Genomic DNA, 17849 nt, shown 5'->3' on the forward strand with positions numbered 1-17849 from the left:
CAGACGCTTAAAACTGCAAAGCACAGAATGGGACAGGATTTAGAATCTGCATGGCTGTGAAATAAGAGTTTAACCCTCTGCTTTGTCATGGATTCTCCGATATCATGTGACGCCAATACAAAGCTCGCAGGCCAATCCGTAGCAACAGCCTGACACCAGCAAGTGAAGTGTCCTTTAAATAGAGATTGGTAGCAAAATATTACTGTGGATCATTCTTCTGGGGATTTTTTTTTTGGTAGATTTTTTTTCTCTCTCTCAATCCCTCCTTTCCTGTAGGCACTGTTGAAAATGAATTTATTTACTACATAGGAAAGTTAATTATATAAAATATCTCCAAAATTGTCAGACCACATGTGGAACATTCCTGGGCTTAATTAATTTATGCGAAACAGATGACTTTTTAAAAATTCATTCATGGGATCTGGGCGTCGCTGGCAAGGCCAGCATTTATTGCCCATCCCTAATTGCCCTTGAGAAGGTGGTGAGCTGCTTTCTTGAACCACTACAGTCCGTGTGGTGAAAGTACTCCCACACTGCTGTTAGTTCCAGGATTTTGACCCAGCGATGATGAAGGAACGGCGATATAGTTCCAAGTCGGGATGGTGTGTGACTTGGAGGGGAACATACAGGTGGTGTTGTTCCCATGCGCCTGCTGCCCTTGTCCTTCTAGGTGGCAGAGGTCGCGGGTTTGGGAGGTGCTGTCGAAGAAGCCTTGGCGAGTTGCTGCAGTGCATCCTGTGGATGGTGCACACTGCAGCCACTGTGCACCGGTGATGGAGGGAGTGAATGTTTGGGTTGGTGGATGGGGTGCCAATCAAGCGGGCTGCTTTGTCCTGAATGGTGTTCAGCTTCTTGAGTGTTGTTGGAGCTGCACTCACCCAGGCAAGTGGAGAGTATTCTATCACACTCCTGTCTTGTGCCTCGTAGATGGTGAAAAGGCTTTGGGGAGTCAGGAGATGAGTCACTCGCAGCAGAATACCCAGCCTCTGACCTGCTCTTGTAGCCACAGTATTTATGTGGCTGGTCCAGTTAAGTTTCTGTTCAATGGTGACCCCCAGGATGTTGATGGTGGGGGATTCAGCAATGGTAATGCCGTTGAATGTCAAGGGGAGGTGGTCATTGGATTGCACTTGTCTGGCGCAAATGTTACTTGCCACTTATCAGCCCAAGCCTGAATGTTGTCCAGATCATGCTGCATGTGGGCACGGACTGCTTCATTATTTGAGTGGTTGCGTATGGAACTGAACACTGTGCAATCATCAGCGAACATCCCAATTTCTGACTTTTATAATGGAGGGAAAGTCATTGATAAAGCAGCTGAAGATGGTTGGGCCCAGGACGCTGCGCTGAGGAAGTCCTGCAGCAATATCCTGGGGCTGAGATGATTAGCCTCCAGCAACCACTACCATCTTCCTTTGTGCTAGGTATGACTCCAGCCACTGGAGAGTTTTCCCCCTGATTCCCATTGACTTCAATTTTACTAGGGTTCCTTGATGCCAAAATCTGCCAAATGCTGCCTTGATGTCAAGGGCAGTCACCCTCACCTCACCTCTGGAGTTCAGCTCTTTTGTCCATGTTTGGACCAAGGCTGTAATGAGGTCTGGAGCTGAGTGGTCCTGGCGGAACCCAAACTGAGCATCGATGAGCAGGTTATTGGTGAGTAAGTGCCGCTTGTTAGCACTGTCGACGACACCTTCCATCACTTTGCAGATGATTGACAATAGACTGATGGGGCGGTAATTGGCCGGATTGGATTTGTCCTGCTTTTTGTGGACATGACATACCTGGGCAATTTTCCACATTGTCGGGTAGATGCCAGTGTTGTAGCTGTACTGGAACAGTTTGGCTGGAGGCCCGGCTAGTTCTGGAGCACAAGTCTTCAGCACTACAGCCGGGATGTTGTCAGGGCGCATAGCCTTTTCTGTATCCAGTGCACTCAGCCGTTTCTTGATATCATGTGGAATGAATCGAATTGGCTGAAAACTGGCTTCTGTGATGGTGGGGATCTCGGGAGGAGGCCGAGATGGATCATCCACTCGGCACTTCTGGCTGAAGATGGTTGCGAAAGCTTCAGCCTTGTCTTTTGCACTCAAATGCTGGACTCTGCCATCATTGAGCATGGTGATGTTCACGGAGCCTCCTCCTCCTCCCGTTAGTTTTTTAATTGTCCACCACCATTCACGACTGGATGTGGCAGGACTGCAGAGCTTTGATCTGATCCGTTGGTTATGGAATCACTTAGCTCTGTCTATAGCATGTTGCTTCCGCTGTTTAGCATGCATGTAGTCCTGAGTTGTAGCTTCACCAGGTTGGCACCTCATTTTTAGGTACGCCTGGTGCTGCTCCTGGCATGCTCTTCTACACTCCTGATTGAACCAGGGTCGATCCCCTGGCTTGTTGGTAATGGTAGAGTGAATTATATTAGTTTTTTTTAAAAAATCATTCAAAATATACCATTTACTCTGAATATTGGAAATGGAAAAAATAAAATATATGAAACTTTTAACATTTTTCATTGTAGTATTTTATGATAATCATTTGCAGTAGGATACGCAACTGCCAATTTGCCAAAGCAAAGACCACAAACAGCAGTGTGATAATGGCCAGATAAACTGTTTTAGTGATGTTGGTTGAGGGATAAGTATTGACCAGGACATCGGGGAGAACTCCCCTGCTCTTCTTCAAAGTTGTGCCATGGGTTCTTTTACGTCCATCTAAGCAGACAGACGGGGCCTCGGTTTAATGTCTCACTTGAAAGACGGCACCTCCGACAGTGCAGCACTCCCTCAGTACTGCACTGGATTGTCAGCCTAGATTATGTGCTCAAGCCTCTGGAGTGAGTCTTGAACCCACAACCTTCTGACTCAGAGGCGAGAGTGCTACCACCTGAGGCTGTTCTTCATATGTGAGTTATTTGACCCAGGGTGGAGGAGGAGGAATGTACGACAGCCCAGTCTAATCCTCTTCTCACCGATATTTACACGGTGCACTTCCCAGAAGGAGTCATTGGAATGGTGGTCATGGGTGGAAGCCCAGGAGCTTGGAAGGAAACTGTAGCTCCTAACTGAGATCTATCCCAGCACAGAACGGGAATTGAACCGGGGATGTCCCTAGTCTGCATTGGGGTGTTTTACTACATTAAAGGCGCTATATAAATGCAAGTTGTTGTTGCAGCACTGTGTAATACCTTTACCAGCTGAACCTTGGGGCAGCCATTCCTTCTGTTCAAACTTGATCTGTTTTCTGTGTTAGATTTTAGGCCCCCTCTGCCTGGTATCCAAATGGCACACAACAATTGAGTCAAATTTTCCCCTTACTCAGCTGGACTGGAAACCAACGTAGATGTCGGCGTCTTGTGGTGTCTGACACAGAGACTTCAATTGAGCAAATTCTTTTGTGCATGTTTCCCTAGCATTGCTGGGATTCTTTACAGATCCACTCAAACTCATGGATCAGCAGAGCCACAAATCCTAGCCAAGATATATTCCTGGATAGCTATGAGAACAGTTAACCTTGAGGGTTTTTTTTCCAAGAAGCTAAGCCCCTCCTACTCACAGGCTCGCAAGGTACTAAAAACCCATTCTCTTTCCGAAAACCAAAGTTACACTTGGCGAATATGTTTGGATGATATGTTTGTCTTTCAGTCTTACTTGTGCCCGATGCTGGAAGTCAGATGGTAGCTTTTAATTAGGTAATAGGCTTTTAATTCTTATCAGTCACAAATTATCTATATATTTTTTAAAACATTGACCCAGAATTTGCTGCCAAAATAGTGGTGAGGCAAATGGCGGTTAAACGCCGAAATCCAAAAGTTGCTGTTCCAGTTGCACCGCTCCACCGTTAGTTTTGTGATAACGGAATCTTGCTGTCTGCCTCACCATTGAAATGCATAGAAAGGTGTGAAGTTCCTGCATTTGCGCAGTAGACACGAACTAAACTCGTCACAGAAAATTAAGTCGTCATTTCAGTCTAAGTACCCTTTTAACTAGGTGATAAGTGTTAATTACTGCCAGTCATCCTCTCTGACACTGAAAATTAACTATTACAAGTGTGGAGTCTCATTCCTTCAGGTTTGTTAGAGATTTTTTTTAAATTTAAAATTAAATTTATTTTGTTTTACTTTTTCTTTCTGTCTCTTTTTCTCCCTCTTAATCCAATCTTCCTTTCCCTCTCTTTATTTCTCTTTCTGTACCTAAGTTGACATTGAATTCACCCACTCTTAACTTACACTTCCTTCTTAGTCCTTGCGCTGTTAATTTCACAATCCTTCAATCTGTTTGGTGAAGGAGATAGACAGCAACTTGCCCTGTTCACTCAAGTCCCAGATGCCCTGTAGAGGGTGCCGCGCTGTTTCCATCTCACACTTGCAGCAACTTGCAACACAAAATATCATGAAGATTAAACAGGCACGGGCAAGTCTAACTAACGGCGGATGCCGTCGTTGACCGGTTACAGCAAATTCTGGGCCATTATGTTGCTTTATGGAAAGCAAACTGATCGGTGGGCTGTGTCCCTTTGCAGTGATCTAATTGGTCCATCGTAACCATCTGACTGCCGATCCCTCCTCTCATTTCTGATTGGTCTCTGCTGAGCATCAGGGTCACAACCCCTGGGTCATCCCAATGTTATTAGCTCGGTTTTAAAAGTAGTGACTGAAAACTTAAGTAAGTTTTGGTAACTAAACATTTAAAAATTCAAGCTGAAGCTGAGGGTGTTTGGTTTGTGTACACTTCTAGGAAAGGCTTCGGACTGCCTCGTAACTACACTGCAGCAGGTGACTGTATCATCAACTCCAACTGGCTTGTGTCCCGCAGATGGACTGATGTTTTATCCAAGTGTTTGCTGTGCAGAGAGGGCATTAGTGGTAGTAGTACCTGGGTTTTATCTTTGGGAGATAGCTGGAGGAGGACCTTTGGGAAAGGGTAGGAGATTTTAAGGAATTCAAACGGAGCCAGATCCATTTAGTGTGTAATTCTGCTGTGGGTGCTTATAGAAAACAGGCCTGTGTTTTTCAAGCTTCTAGAAAATTCTTTCTAGAAATGAGAAAACACATGGCCTCTCTTGGCACTCATACGATGCACTAACCAGTATTTTGTTGAAATAGCTGAAGGTGATGGTGTGAGTACTGCAGACACTTGGACCACATCTACCGTCCCAAACGAATCTGGCCTGTTAGCCTCATTAATATTGATAAAGCCTCTCATACAATGCAATGTAAAGGACTCCAAAATGTGCGCAAGATGTTTGCGTAGCCTGATAAGATAATACTGAGCAAAATCTTATCACAGAACAGCTGGTAAGACACTAATCTTTGCTTACCCTGGATAAAGTTATTCTTCAAGAATTGAAACAATGCAATATTTGCCTGGGACAAGTTAGTGATCCGTCCTAAGCAATAGAGGAATTGCAAAGATAAGATAACATGGGAGATTCCTCAGGGGCAGGACGCGGCACTAGGGTACCACCCTGTACTTTTGCCTATTGAGACCTGGGTTATGAACCTAGCCCACGCTGATGGGATAAAAGTCTCCTCTCTCTGACGGTTATAAGGGTCCCACGTGGGCTGTGTTTGGCCCGTCTCAACCCAGTTCCTGATGGAAATGGGGCCCGCAGCACAGAATTCCTGGTAGCTGGTTTCACGTTCTGCTGCCCGTGAGCTGGCTTCAGGAGTTTATGTTGTTAAATCCATGTCTTTCAGCAGGCTACAGAATGATTTACCAACATAAACACCAGATTCCAGGCATATAAATTAGGAGAGCAATATAAAAGCAGCTTGTGTAGGAACACTAATGAGAGAAGGCCCGCCTGTATTTAAATTACATCTTTCCTCATGTTGCATTACACTGTGTGCCTGTTGATGATGTGTCCCTCTCAGTAGACAGTCTTTGAGGTGTATTTGTTTGACTCTGAGGCAGCCAAGTCATGATCACTTTTTTGCTTAATGATTTTTCACTGCTATTTCTCTCTCTCATCCTTTGCTGAGCATTTGCCGAATGCCCTCCAGTAACTCTCCCAAGTGGTCATTCTTCGTGCAAAAGACTTGACCTTGAGTATCGGCAAGTTATTTGACCATGGAGAGCATCACAGCCAAGTCCAATCCTATCTGACTTATGTGCGCACTTCCAAAAGCAGGAGTCGCTGGATAGGGATCAGGAGCCCTGGCTGAATTTTGTTCCCCCACCGCGTCACAGGTCCTAGGGCACTGAGACGAACTGTAGCCGCCTGGGGTGAGATCAACTAACTTGCGACAGAACCTGAAACTATGGCTCAGTCACTAACTGAGCAACGTGTGGACTTTGGGTAAGGACGTGAACATAGCAATGATTTCTCACCCACAGCCCCTCTCCCTCACTACCGACAGTCTGACCAAACTCACTGCAACAGGCCCAGACATGAAGAATGGGCTTGAGTGAGACATTTGAGGGCTACAGCCCCCAACCCCATGGAAACATCCCCCTCCCACCCCCACCTTCAGTCACCACCTTCAGGAGAGGAGATTAGGATACCAGAAATGAATAAAGGCGGTGAGGGAAGGGGTACACATGAGAACCAAACAGTGAGAGAAATATAAATAACGAAAATCAATTTATGATAATAAATTTATCACCAGAAACAATTGTCGAATCCTACGTTGTGTAAATATAACATAAACAAGGGCACAGAGGCTCTCCGTGAATATCAACAGTTTGAACGAATACAAAGCTAATTGCAAAACTGATGATTGCTTTCTGGTGGTTACAATCTGCTCATGAAATCCCAGATGATTATGTTACTGTAAAATGAATGAAAAGCAATTTCAAATTGCTTGTGGTTTAAAATACAATACTCTCATTTTCTACTTGGTTAATGAAATAGAAAACCAATTATCAAGGCTGTTCGAGGAAAAGAAAAACACACAGTGCCAGGAGGGAGTGAAGAGATTGATCTTCTTTCAGATGATTTCAACCCACCCCCTTATAGAGATTTCATTGAAGAGTCGCATAACATAACTGACTGGTGAAGGAGGGAAGGAAGATTTAGAGCATTCATCGAAGTAGCATCTGCCTGTTGAGTGTGCTGAGCTGAGTGCCTTTAGGCGATAGCCAACCACTTTAGGCTTCCACTCTACATCACAAGCACTCGGCTCCTCAGCAGTGTCTGGCAGAGGTCACGCACCAATCTCTAAAAGGCTGCCCTTTACGAATCAGCACAAGTCATTCCTTCAAACAGTGAGCAGCTCTAGTTTAGCTTTTGTAATTCCGTAGAAGAATGCAGAAATATTTTCTGATGGCTCAGTGAGTTTATTCAGTGAGTAGCTGAGCCGTACAGACCGGCAAGGCCTCATGTTTAATCTCTTATCTGAGTTGAGTACTTGATCTCCAGTGGGTCGTTGTATAGATGCCACAATTGGGCATAATGCCACTAGTTTAAGGAGGGGGTGGGGGAAACAGTCAGAGTTCCCACTCCTGATCCCTTTTGAGCAATCCCTGCTGAAAGTGTGTGCGTGTGGATGCTGAATGAGGACGGGATTGGGCTCGGCTGCAGTGCCCTAAGCAGTTGATTAGCCTGCCAACACTCCCTGTCAAAACTCACCCATCAATAATGCCCTCTTGGGCAGGGTACTGGAGGCACCCAGCACCTGTGGAACTGTATACCATGAAATAACCAAAGTCTTGGAGATGAGAAGGGGAAAAAAATGATGGAGAGAAAGAAAGTATGCAACATAATCAGATCAGATTATTCCACCTGCAATTTAAAAAAAAAAACACAATTGGATTAAAAACTCCTCTCATTTTTTTCCTGCTGTTCTGAAGCTGTTAACTCTTGCTGGGCTACAGATCCACAGGCACCAAACGGACCTCCAGTGCCTGGCCCAAGTGGCTATTCATTATGTGTGGCCATGGATAGTGAGTTAGTCAGTGGTGGAGTCATCCCAGCCAAGTCCAATCACCTCATGAAGTGTCCACCTCCCGGAGGTGGGGGTGGGGTCAACGGGTAGCAGTCAGGATGAGGAACCTTGAAGCCAACCTGACCAAGATCAAATGATTCCATTCACTATCCTGGTGTGTGTCGTCTCAGTACTGCACTAGGCATTGGAATGAACTATTGGGAATCCCCTACTTTACAGCAGAGTGGCACGACAATCATCTGTTTATTTCCATTCCCTACAGTAAACTGGCAGGGTCAATGCCAGAGGCCTTAATTTACACCATGTAAATGTCTCCAGAAAACCAGAACGATTTCTTTTAAGTGGTGTCTACGTTTTCTCTTCACTGCTTGTTCAGAGTAGACTCTGGCTTCTGTGCTTATGATCCTCCACAAAATGGAAACAGACACAAAGAAGGTGATGGAGATAAACAGTAGACTTGGAGCGTAGCTGGATGGGGGACACGCCTGCACGGCAGTTATAAGTGAACTTTCCTGTCGCTGTAAGTGCTGTTGGTATCTGTGTTTTTGACAGCATTTCAAAACACAGCTTGTGATGGGAACATGCATCACGTCTTCTAAGTAGGTGCAGATGGCCCTGTGGATGGTGTCTGCCTTCAGGCTTGAAAAGGGCTTTCAAACAAGTGACAGCAGCTGTCACTGCTTCCTTCAGCGAGTCTCACTCCACTTCTCTCCATTGTCAGGTCAGGCCTCGACTCTGGATTCAGACTGCATTTACACTATAACAGCAGTGTCTGTGCAAATCGAACCATTTTGCACCAATGTTATATTTGTAATGTGAATGCGCCCTATGGAACAGGTGGGATGGATGGTTACTTCCAGCACCATGGAATTCTGATCCCTTTTTCTGCACAGATTGGAGCTTGGTCATGCCTGCGGTAGCACTGATGTTGTGGTGCTGAGTGTTTGAACGCCAGCAGTCACTTATGTAGAGTGCAAGGATGTCGGTTTCAACCCAGCACTCCGCTCAGCTCCTAACCTGAGCCCCAGCGAGTGGAACCTGCAGCATCTCCCGGAAGGAGGAAAGCAAGTCAAGCGGATTACTTCGACCTTGGTTGTGACCAACACTCCAGTGAGCAGCCGAGGGAAACACTGGCAGAAGTCTGGGAACAGGCTGCATAGCCTCTCTGTTCCAAAGACACCAGCCCGTTACATACCTTGGGGAAATCACCAACAAAGAGAAACATTGGGCGTGATTTTTGTTTATGCCTTGCCAGCTGATTCCACCCCCCGCCCCCGAATCTTCATATCACTGTCAGCGCCTCCCCATCTTGGCATTGCTGAGACTAACTCAAAGGGAATCTTAAGCTCCAACATGCACGCCGACACTCAGAACTCGCAGAGTCCCCAACGCACCACACCATCACTACTTCTTTTAAAATAAATAATTCCCTCAGTTTTCTCCCTCTCCCTCTTGGTGATTCACGTGGCAGTACAGTTCCACTGGCGCTGACTATCCCCGTTTCCAGCATCACAGTTCAGCCCATCTGACATGCACACCTGCACTTTCTTGCCGGGGTCACTTGATAGCAGTCAGGAATGCAGGCCGATTTCCCATTCTCTAACCCAGTGGCACCAAGCTCGCTTAAACCCCCCTCCTGCACCCCCCCACCTTTAACTATGAATCAAACCTGGGGCCTTCCTGGTCTGTACGGTCCTAGCAACAACAAACAACAACTTGCATTTTTATAGTGCCTTTAACCTAGTAAGACATCCCAAGGCGATTCACAGGAGTGATTTTCAACAAAATTGGACTGAGCCACATTGAGAGATTTTAGGACAGATGACCAAAAGCTTGATCAAAGAGGTTGGCTTTAAGGAGCATCTTAAAGGAAGAAAGAGAGATAGAGAGGCGGAGAGGTTTAGGGGGGGAATTCCAGAGCTTAGGGCTTAGGCAGCTGAAGGTATGGCCGCCAATGGTGGAATGAAGAAAATTGGGGCATTTTCCAACTGAGCCCTCAGGGCAGCTCTCCAGTGGCCTTTGACTAGCACCAGCCATAGAATCCAGCACAGTCTTTACTGAAAATTATGCAATTGATTCCCCCAGACCAATATAGTAACATTTTATAGACTTACATTCGCTTAATTTGAATTTTAATTCAACGAAAGTCCATAAAAGTTAATTGCTGCAGCCTGGAGGAAATCTGTCGTACGGTTCGCAGCGGGGCTTGTTCTGTTGCTGTTAATAACACTCTGACTTTTTTTTCTCCCTCTGTGACCTCGTAGTACTCCAAACACGTCGTGCAGCTGGTGAGTGGGAGGCAGCTGCCATTCATTTTAATAGGAGCAAACGTCAATCGAAGGGAATAGAATTATAGAATGGTTATAGCACAGAAGGAGGCCACTCGGCCCATCGAGCCCATGCCGGCTCTTTGTAAGAGCAATCCAGCTAGTCCTATTCCCCCTCTCTTTCCTATAGCCCTGCAATTTTTTCATTTTCAAGTATATATCCAATTCCCTTTTGAAAGTTACTATTGAATCTGCTTCCATCACCCTTTCAGGCAGTGAATTCCAGATCATCACAACTCGCTGCGTAAAAAAAAATTCTCCTCATCTCCCCTCTGGTTCTTTTGCCAATTAACTTAAATCTGTGTCCTCTGGTTACCAGCACCCCTGCCAGGGGAAACAGTTTCTCCTTATTTACTCCATCACAATCATTCATAGTTTTGAACAAGTCTATTAAATCTCCCCTTATACTGGCCACATCCTGGCTGATGTATATTTTTCCCTTCTTCTCCTAGAGAGATTGAAGCCAGTTGAAGTGCTCCTATTGCCCTAAGGTGGGATCAGCTTATCAGTATTGATTGGGATCAAACCTGGGATCATCCAGGTCTGTAAGTCCACACTAGACATTGACATTGCTATACAGGCCTCAGTATTTCTTGGGTCAGGGAGGTGAAAAATGTCTTACTCCTGAACTCCATCCCATGCCTCCCTTAGTCTAGTGATTTATTACAGTTCAGTAGGAGAGGTCTGAATACTAAAATACTGCAGTAATAGTTCAGAGCTGTGTATACTGATAACATGATGGGCGGATTCATGTTTACAGTACATTTATATTACCAGCAGTAACTTAGGCAGGTTTGGTCTGAGATTGAGGGGAAAGATCGAGGAGAGGGGGTTTGCACTGTTTTACGCTGTACAGCTACTGTACAGAGATGCTGGTATGGTGACTTGAAGGCACTAGAGTGGTGTCCCTTGTTGCTTGGAGATATTCAAGGTGAACTGGGTCTTGCATCACAGTGGCACTGGTTTAATACCCACACCAGTTTAAAGGCTGAGTCCTTACACCTGGTTTTACTACCCTGGTTTGGGGACGATCGGGTGGATAATGCTGCCAGCAGTACAGTCTAGGCTAGCTTCATTCTGGCACCAATTTAGCAGTACAATCAATGTGTTTGAATAAAAGATCTTAAACAAATAGAGCGGTTGTTGTAAAATACTTTTAAGCACTCCAGAGACCCCACTCCATGTGGTCGTTGAAAACCTGAATCAGAAAAGGAAGAGGAAAGATCATCTGTGGGAATTGGATAAATACTTGAAGGGGAAAAAAATTTGCAGGGCTATGGGGAAAGAGCAGGGGAGTGGGACTAATTGGATAGCTCTTACAAAGAGTCGGCACAGGCACAATGAGCTGAATGGCCCCCTATGCTCTATGATTCTGTGACCCTTTTTGTGATGGTTTTTCCTCCTTAAGTTCTCCCCTCCCCCCTCCTTTCTTCAACACTCTGACTCATGCTGGGATACACATCCACCATCCAGCAGCTACTCAGTACCTCGCCCACCAGCTCATTCTTCATGTATGAGCCCAGTGAGTGTCGACATGATATTCCATTGTGTGCGGGCATCATGGCTAAGCCTGATTCTGTTCTCACCCAATGCCCACATGTGCACTTTCCAGAAGTGTGTGGATTGAAATCAGTTGGTACCTGGTTCATTTTCCCCTCCCTGGACCAAGGGGACGGAGGCCAATCGTAACAGCCACCTGCCTGAGATCAGCTAAATTAACACAGACTAGGGATTGAACCAAGAAACTTGCCTGTGTGTAAACTCAGTTCCGCACTAGGCAGTGCCTATACCCACCGAGCTATCAGGGACCTGAGCTTGAACTGTGTGTTGATCAAAACTGTGGGGAAAAAAACATGTCAATGATTTTTAGGCAGTGATGATATCTCTTTATATTAGTTGGGAAGTGAGCAGACTGGCAGCTCACTCCTGGAATTTGAATTTATTTTATTCTATTCTGAATGACAATATGTAAATCCCATTAAGACAATGTGAAAGGATGCCATGTTACCACACTACCATCGGGTGGGAGGAGGGAGCAGCATGTTTATCAAGTTGAGCCAGCTTCCAGGTTCGTGTTTGGTGTATGGTTGATCACACTGAGCTGGGCCAGCTCTCCTGGGCTCATATCACCAACGTAACAATAGCATTTATCAAAGTCAACAGAGAAGGGGTTGGGGGGATGGCGAAATCAATGAACCTTTGTACAGAACAAAACAAGCAGAAAGTACACGCTGTTCACCAAAACAGTTGAGGGAACTGGAACCAGCACAAGGAAAATTTGGCCTCAGCAACTTAAGATTCTAGTCCTCGATACGTCGCCTTCCCCACGCCAAGTCCCTGTCTTCCACTTTCACACATATAAACCGCTCCCATACTGTGTGTAATTGCACAGATTTGTATGGTGCAAGATGGAATCATTTGCATTTTCTCAAACCGTTGGCTGTGCCAATCGCTGTCAGAATGACTAATGATCCTGGGCACACGCTGGTGGGCTGCTTCAGCTGTGCGTCGGGATTAAGAGGACTCATTTGAAAAAAAAAATTGTTTTTCTAATATACCGGTATTCCGGTAAATAAAAAATATTTGAGCATACCTCACCTAACAGAATTACAGCCTTTCAAGACGGCACTTATTGCTGTTAAGAAAATACATACAAAATGCAATGACACGGTGTTTGCTATGTATAGGAGATTGTGCCTGAATGAAAGGCTGCTTTATGTTACCTCTCTGTTTTATTTGTTTTGCTTTGTCTAGGCATATTCCTGAGTTGTTGGATTGTACGAGCATATGGGCCAAAATATACAGCTCGGTGATTACCTGTTGACAGATGTACCCATGGCTGTTTTTCTTCGAGCTATTTAGTGTTACTTAAGCACATATAATGGCTTAAGTTTCTTCCTTGTGCCACACTCAGTCTCCCTTCCCCCCACCACCACCCCAAATTAAAGTAGTATATATTGGTGCCACTGAATGCTATTAATTCTGTTCAACAATTAGGCACTTAAGTTATTTTAGTGTGGATGGTATCCACTCGAGGCCTGTTTGGGTGGGTGGGTTACGGTTGCTAAGCGCAGTCTCGTACGGTGAAGCACTGTAACAAAGAGGACTAATCAGCATAATTGGAGCTCACGATGAGCGGCCTTCCAGATTCACGAGACATGCACTAGGCAACTGTTCATCGCAGCAAATTAACATTCATTAAAAAAATCCAAATCTCTTGTCACTAAAACAAATTGGTTGCTGCTCATCAGCTGTCGTAAAGCGTAGGATTAACATACCAATCTGTGACACCACAGATGTGTTTCCTAAAGGATCTATTCCTTATTTTGCAATTAAAGGTAAATTTAATTAATGCATGCTCCTCAAGAGTGTCATGTTCTTTGTTTCCCCCATTTAATCTTTCCTTGACCCCTCGAAGGTCTTGAATCTTGCTGGGGTACAGTTGCATAGGTAGCACGTGCAAACAAGTAAGGATTCTTCATATGTAGTCTAAACAGAGAGTGTTCGTTGACCTACTTTGGCTCCCGATACCTGAACATCTCAAATTTAAAATTCTCACCCTCACTTTATGGCCCTCGGCCCTCCCTAACTCTGTAACCTTCTCCAGCCCTACAACCCTCCAGAAGCTCTGTTTTCTTCCAACTGTGATCTCTTGTGCACTCCCTTTGCCTCACCACTGGCAGTCAAACCATCAGCCGTCTAAGCTCTAAACTCTGGAATTCCCTCATTAAACCTCCCCGCCACCTCCTCCTTTAAGATGCTCCTTAAGATCCACCTCTTTGACCAAGGTCTTTGTCACTCCTTCTGTAAAATGCCTTGGGATGTTTTTCTGATGTCAAAGGCACTACATCAATGCAGGTTGTTGTTGGAAAATCACCCGCAGTAACAACTTCTTGCTGCAATGTGTGACTGTGATTGCTCAATGCATGAATGGACTGAAAACTAAATGTGAGTTTTGACTAGATGTATGTGGTAGTTATGGGGCAAACACTGAAATACATCTTGTGTATGATTTGTGAAAATAACTAGAAGTATGCTGGGAGGTTAGATGTAGATCATTACTTTTACACTGCCAGTTAATGGCCCATTTATACCACAGGGTTTCCTCTACTGGGAGAAACTCTGGGGGCAGCCTCTGTGCCTATAAAACCTTCAGGAATGTGGTTTCTGTGCCAAACTACAGGCAACAGCCAATACAAATAGTTCTGCCGGCGGCATGTTAAGGGGCATCAAAGTCATGTTCACAACCAAGAAACTGCACTTGTGCAAACCTCAAGTCACCCGGTCCAGATGGGATGCTTCCTAGGTTGTTGAGGAAATTAAGGGTGGAAATTGCAGAGGTACTGAACATAATCTTCCAAACATCCGTAGATATGGGGGTGGTGCCACAGGACTGGAGAATTGCAAATGTTACACCCTTGTTCAAAAAAGGGTGTAAGGATAAACCCAGCAACTACAGGCCAGTCAGTTTAACCTCAGTGGTGGGGAAACATTTAGAAACGATAATCCGGGACAGAATTAACAGTCACTTGGACGAGAGTGGATTGATTAGGGAAAGTCAGCATGAAGTTGTTAAAGGCAAATCGTGTTTAACTAACCTGATAGAGTTTTTTGATGAGGTAACAGAGAGGGTAGATGTGGGCGATGTAGTTGATGTGGTGTATATGGACTTTCAAAAGGTATTTGATAAGTGCCACATGGTAGGCTTATCATCAAGATTGCGGCCCATGGAATAAAAGGGGCAGTAGCAACATGGATACAGAATTGGCTAAGGGACAGGAAACAGAGAGTAGTGGTGAATGGTTGTTTTTCAGACTGAGGGACTGGAGGGAGGTGTACAGTGGTGTTCCCCAGGGGTTGGTGCTGGGACCACTGCTTTTCTTGATATACATTAATGACTTGGACTTGGGTGTACAGGGCACAATTTCAAAATTTGCAGATGACTCAAAACTTGGATGGGTAGTAAACAGTGAGGAGGATAGTGATAGACTTCAAGAGGATATAGACAGGCTGGTGGCATGGGCGGACACGTGGCAGGTGAAATTTAACACAGAAAAATGCGAAGTGATACATTTCGGTAGGAAGAACGAGAAGAGGCAATATAAACTAGAGCGCACAATTCTAAAAGGGGTACAGGAACAGAGAGATCTGAGGGTATATGTACACAAATCATTGAAGGTGGCAGGGCAGGTTGAGAAAGCGGTTAAAAAAGCATACGGGATACTGGGCTTTATAAATAGAGGCATAGAGTACAAAAGTATGGAAGTCATGATGATCCTTTATCAAACACTGGTTCCTCCACAACTGGAGTATTGTGTCCAGTTCTGGGCACCGCACTTTAGGAAAGGTGTGAAGGCCTTAGAGAGGGTGCAGAAGAGATTTACTAGAATGATTCCAGGGATGAGGGACTTTAGTTATGTGAATAGACTGGAGAAGCTGGGGTTGTTCTCCTTGGAACAGTGATGGTTGCGAGGAGATTTGATAGAGGTATTCAAAATCATGAAGGATCTAGACAGAGTAGGTAGAGAGAAACTGTTCCCATTGGCGGAAGGGCCAAGAGGACATAGATTTAAGGTGATTGGCATAAGAACATGAGGAAAAACTTGTTTACACAGCGAGTGGTTAGGATCTGGAATGCACTGCCCGAGGGGGTGGTGGAGGCAGATTCAATCATGGCCTTCAAAAGGGAACTGGATAAGTACTTGAAAGTAAAAAAAATTGCAGGGCTATGGGGAAAGGGTGGGGGAGTGGGACTAGCTGGATTGCACTTGCATAAAGCCCGCGTGGACTCGATGGGCCAAATGGCCTCCTTCTGTGCTGTAACCTTTCTGTGATTCTATGGTAAAGTGTCAGTCAGAACATCTTGTAGAAAAGGTGGAAAGCGGTGAGTGGGAGAGGGTCTCCAGCATTTGTGGAGTCTATGCAGATGACTGGTTGAGTTCAGGAAGGATGTTGGGGGAAAGGATAACTTAAGAGATGAAAAACAGAAACAAATGGGAAGGTTAAATGTTTTAATAAACTAGCTTCTAAAACCTTGTCACTTTCTCCTCAGGAACAGATTCTTTGGGAAGCCGGCGCACCTTTCTGGAGGAATTCATTCTCGGCAATGGAGATACCCTGGACCTTACTTGCAATTCTCAAGGTTCCTCGCTGGCTATAGTATGGTTAAAAGACGGACTTAGAATTCTGCCCAACAACAGAACCCAAGTAGGACAGAGACTGCTGAAGCTTATCAACGTTTCATATGACGACTCCGGGGTTTATTCCTGCAAACTCTGGGGCACCAATGAAATTCTTAGCAACTTCACAATAAAAGTGGCAGGTGAGTGTTAACTGTCAAATCACAGCTGTCTGACTGTGTAGGTGGTAAATGCATTGTCCTATGGTAGTACTGAGCAATATAGACCAATTGGGCTCAGATTCTACGCTGAATTAGCTGATTTCTGCAAAGGCAGCCAGCCCCTCGGAGGTTACAGTTAGCCTCATCAACCCTGGGTTGGGGAGGGGGAAAAAACATCCACTGGGTATGGCGGTTTAATGGTTACATTACTGGACTAGTAATCCAGAGAATGTGAGTTCAAATTGAGAATTTGAATTCAGTTTTTAAAAAAAATCTGGAAACTGCCCATGAAACTTTTCGGATTGTTGTTAAAAACCCAACTGGTTCACTAATGTCCTTTAGGGAAGGAAACCTGCCGTCCTTACCCGGTCTGGCCTATATGTGACTCCAGTCATACACCAACGTGGTTGACTCTTAACTGCCCTCTCAAGTGGCCTAGCAAGCCACTCTAGGGATGGGCAATAAATGCCGGCCTTGCCAGTGACATCCACATCTCAAGAATGAATTTAAAAAATCAGCATCAGACTTGCAAAATGGCTACTTGGGTGAGATAGCATGGCTGCCGACATCTGTGGACCCGTACTCCAGCGGGAGTCAGAACATTCTAGAGAGAAAATTGAAAAAAAGAAGCTGATTGCAGGCCTGGGAACCTTTTTATTGTGTGGAGAAAATGAAACCCATCTATCAGGATTACTTACCTGCAATATTTATTATGCTGATGTCGTTACACTGGAAAGTGCAGAGAAATATTCGGACTTGAAGTGCATGGTGAACCAACCTATAAAGGCTCCACTTTCACTTATCAGTTGTTGAAATACTGGCATAACATTCAAATGAAGAAAGTTTCATTCAGGTCACTTTTAAATACTCCAAGACCTTTTGAAGATAAGAAAAACAAAAGGAGGATCTGAGGAAAGTTTAAAATGTTCCTTTCCCCCCCCCCCCCCCACCACCTCCTCCCCCCCAAACGTTATGTACAAAAAGGCAATAAAATTATTATGTTCTCACTTTTTATCCCTCCTATCTAAAGGGCGCTTCTATCTCTCGACATTGCCAAGGCCTTGGATACTGCCCGCAGACAAATTGTGAGAGTGCATTAGCCTAAGCAGTAAGCACTCGCACCCTGGGGAGGTGTACATTGCAGTTTTACATCAGATGTTGTCAGCCACAGATGAAGAAATCACTAAAAGGCTACATTATTTTGTAATCAAATACCTTGGAAACCATTTATCTGATCGACAATGAGCACTGTCAAGAATAGACACTGGAGGCAGGGAGAGTGTCACTGCAAACA

The 17849-nt window shown here is 45.0% G+C and overlaps 1 protein-coding gene across 7 annotated transcripts in view; it reads left to right on the forward strand.

Moving 5' to 3' along the window:
* LOC137320848 (fibroblast growth factor receptor 3-like) overlaps positions 1-17849 on the forward strand; it is a 181645-nt gene that overhangs the window by 75001 nt on the left and 88795 nt on the right. For all 7 annotated transcript variants that reach the window (XM_067982749.1, XM_067982776.1, XM_067982804.1 and 4 more), the window contains one exon: positions 16268-16537. In XM_067982749.1, the coding sequence (XP_067838850.1) occupies positions 16268-16537 (270 nt within the window). The remainder of the gene's footprint in view (positions 1-16267; positions 16538-17849) is intronic.

Source organism: Heptranchias perlo, chromosome 1 (genome assembly GCF_035084215.1).
Source record: "Heptranchias perlo isolate sHepPer1 chromosome 1, sHepPer1.hap1, whole genome shotgun sequence".
Classification (NCBI taxonomy): Eukaryota; Metazoa; Chordata; class Chondrichthyes; order Hexanchiformes; family Hexanchidae; genus Heptranchias; species Heptranchias perlo.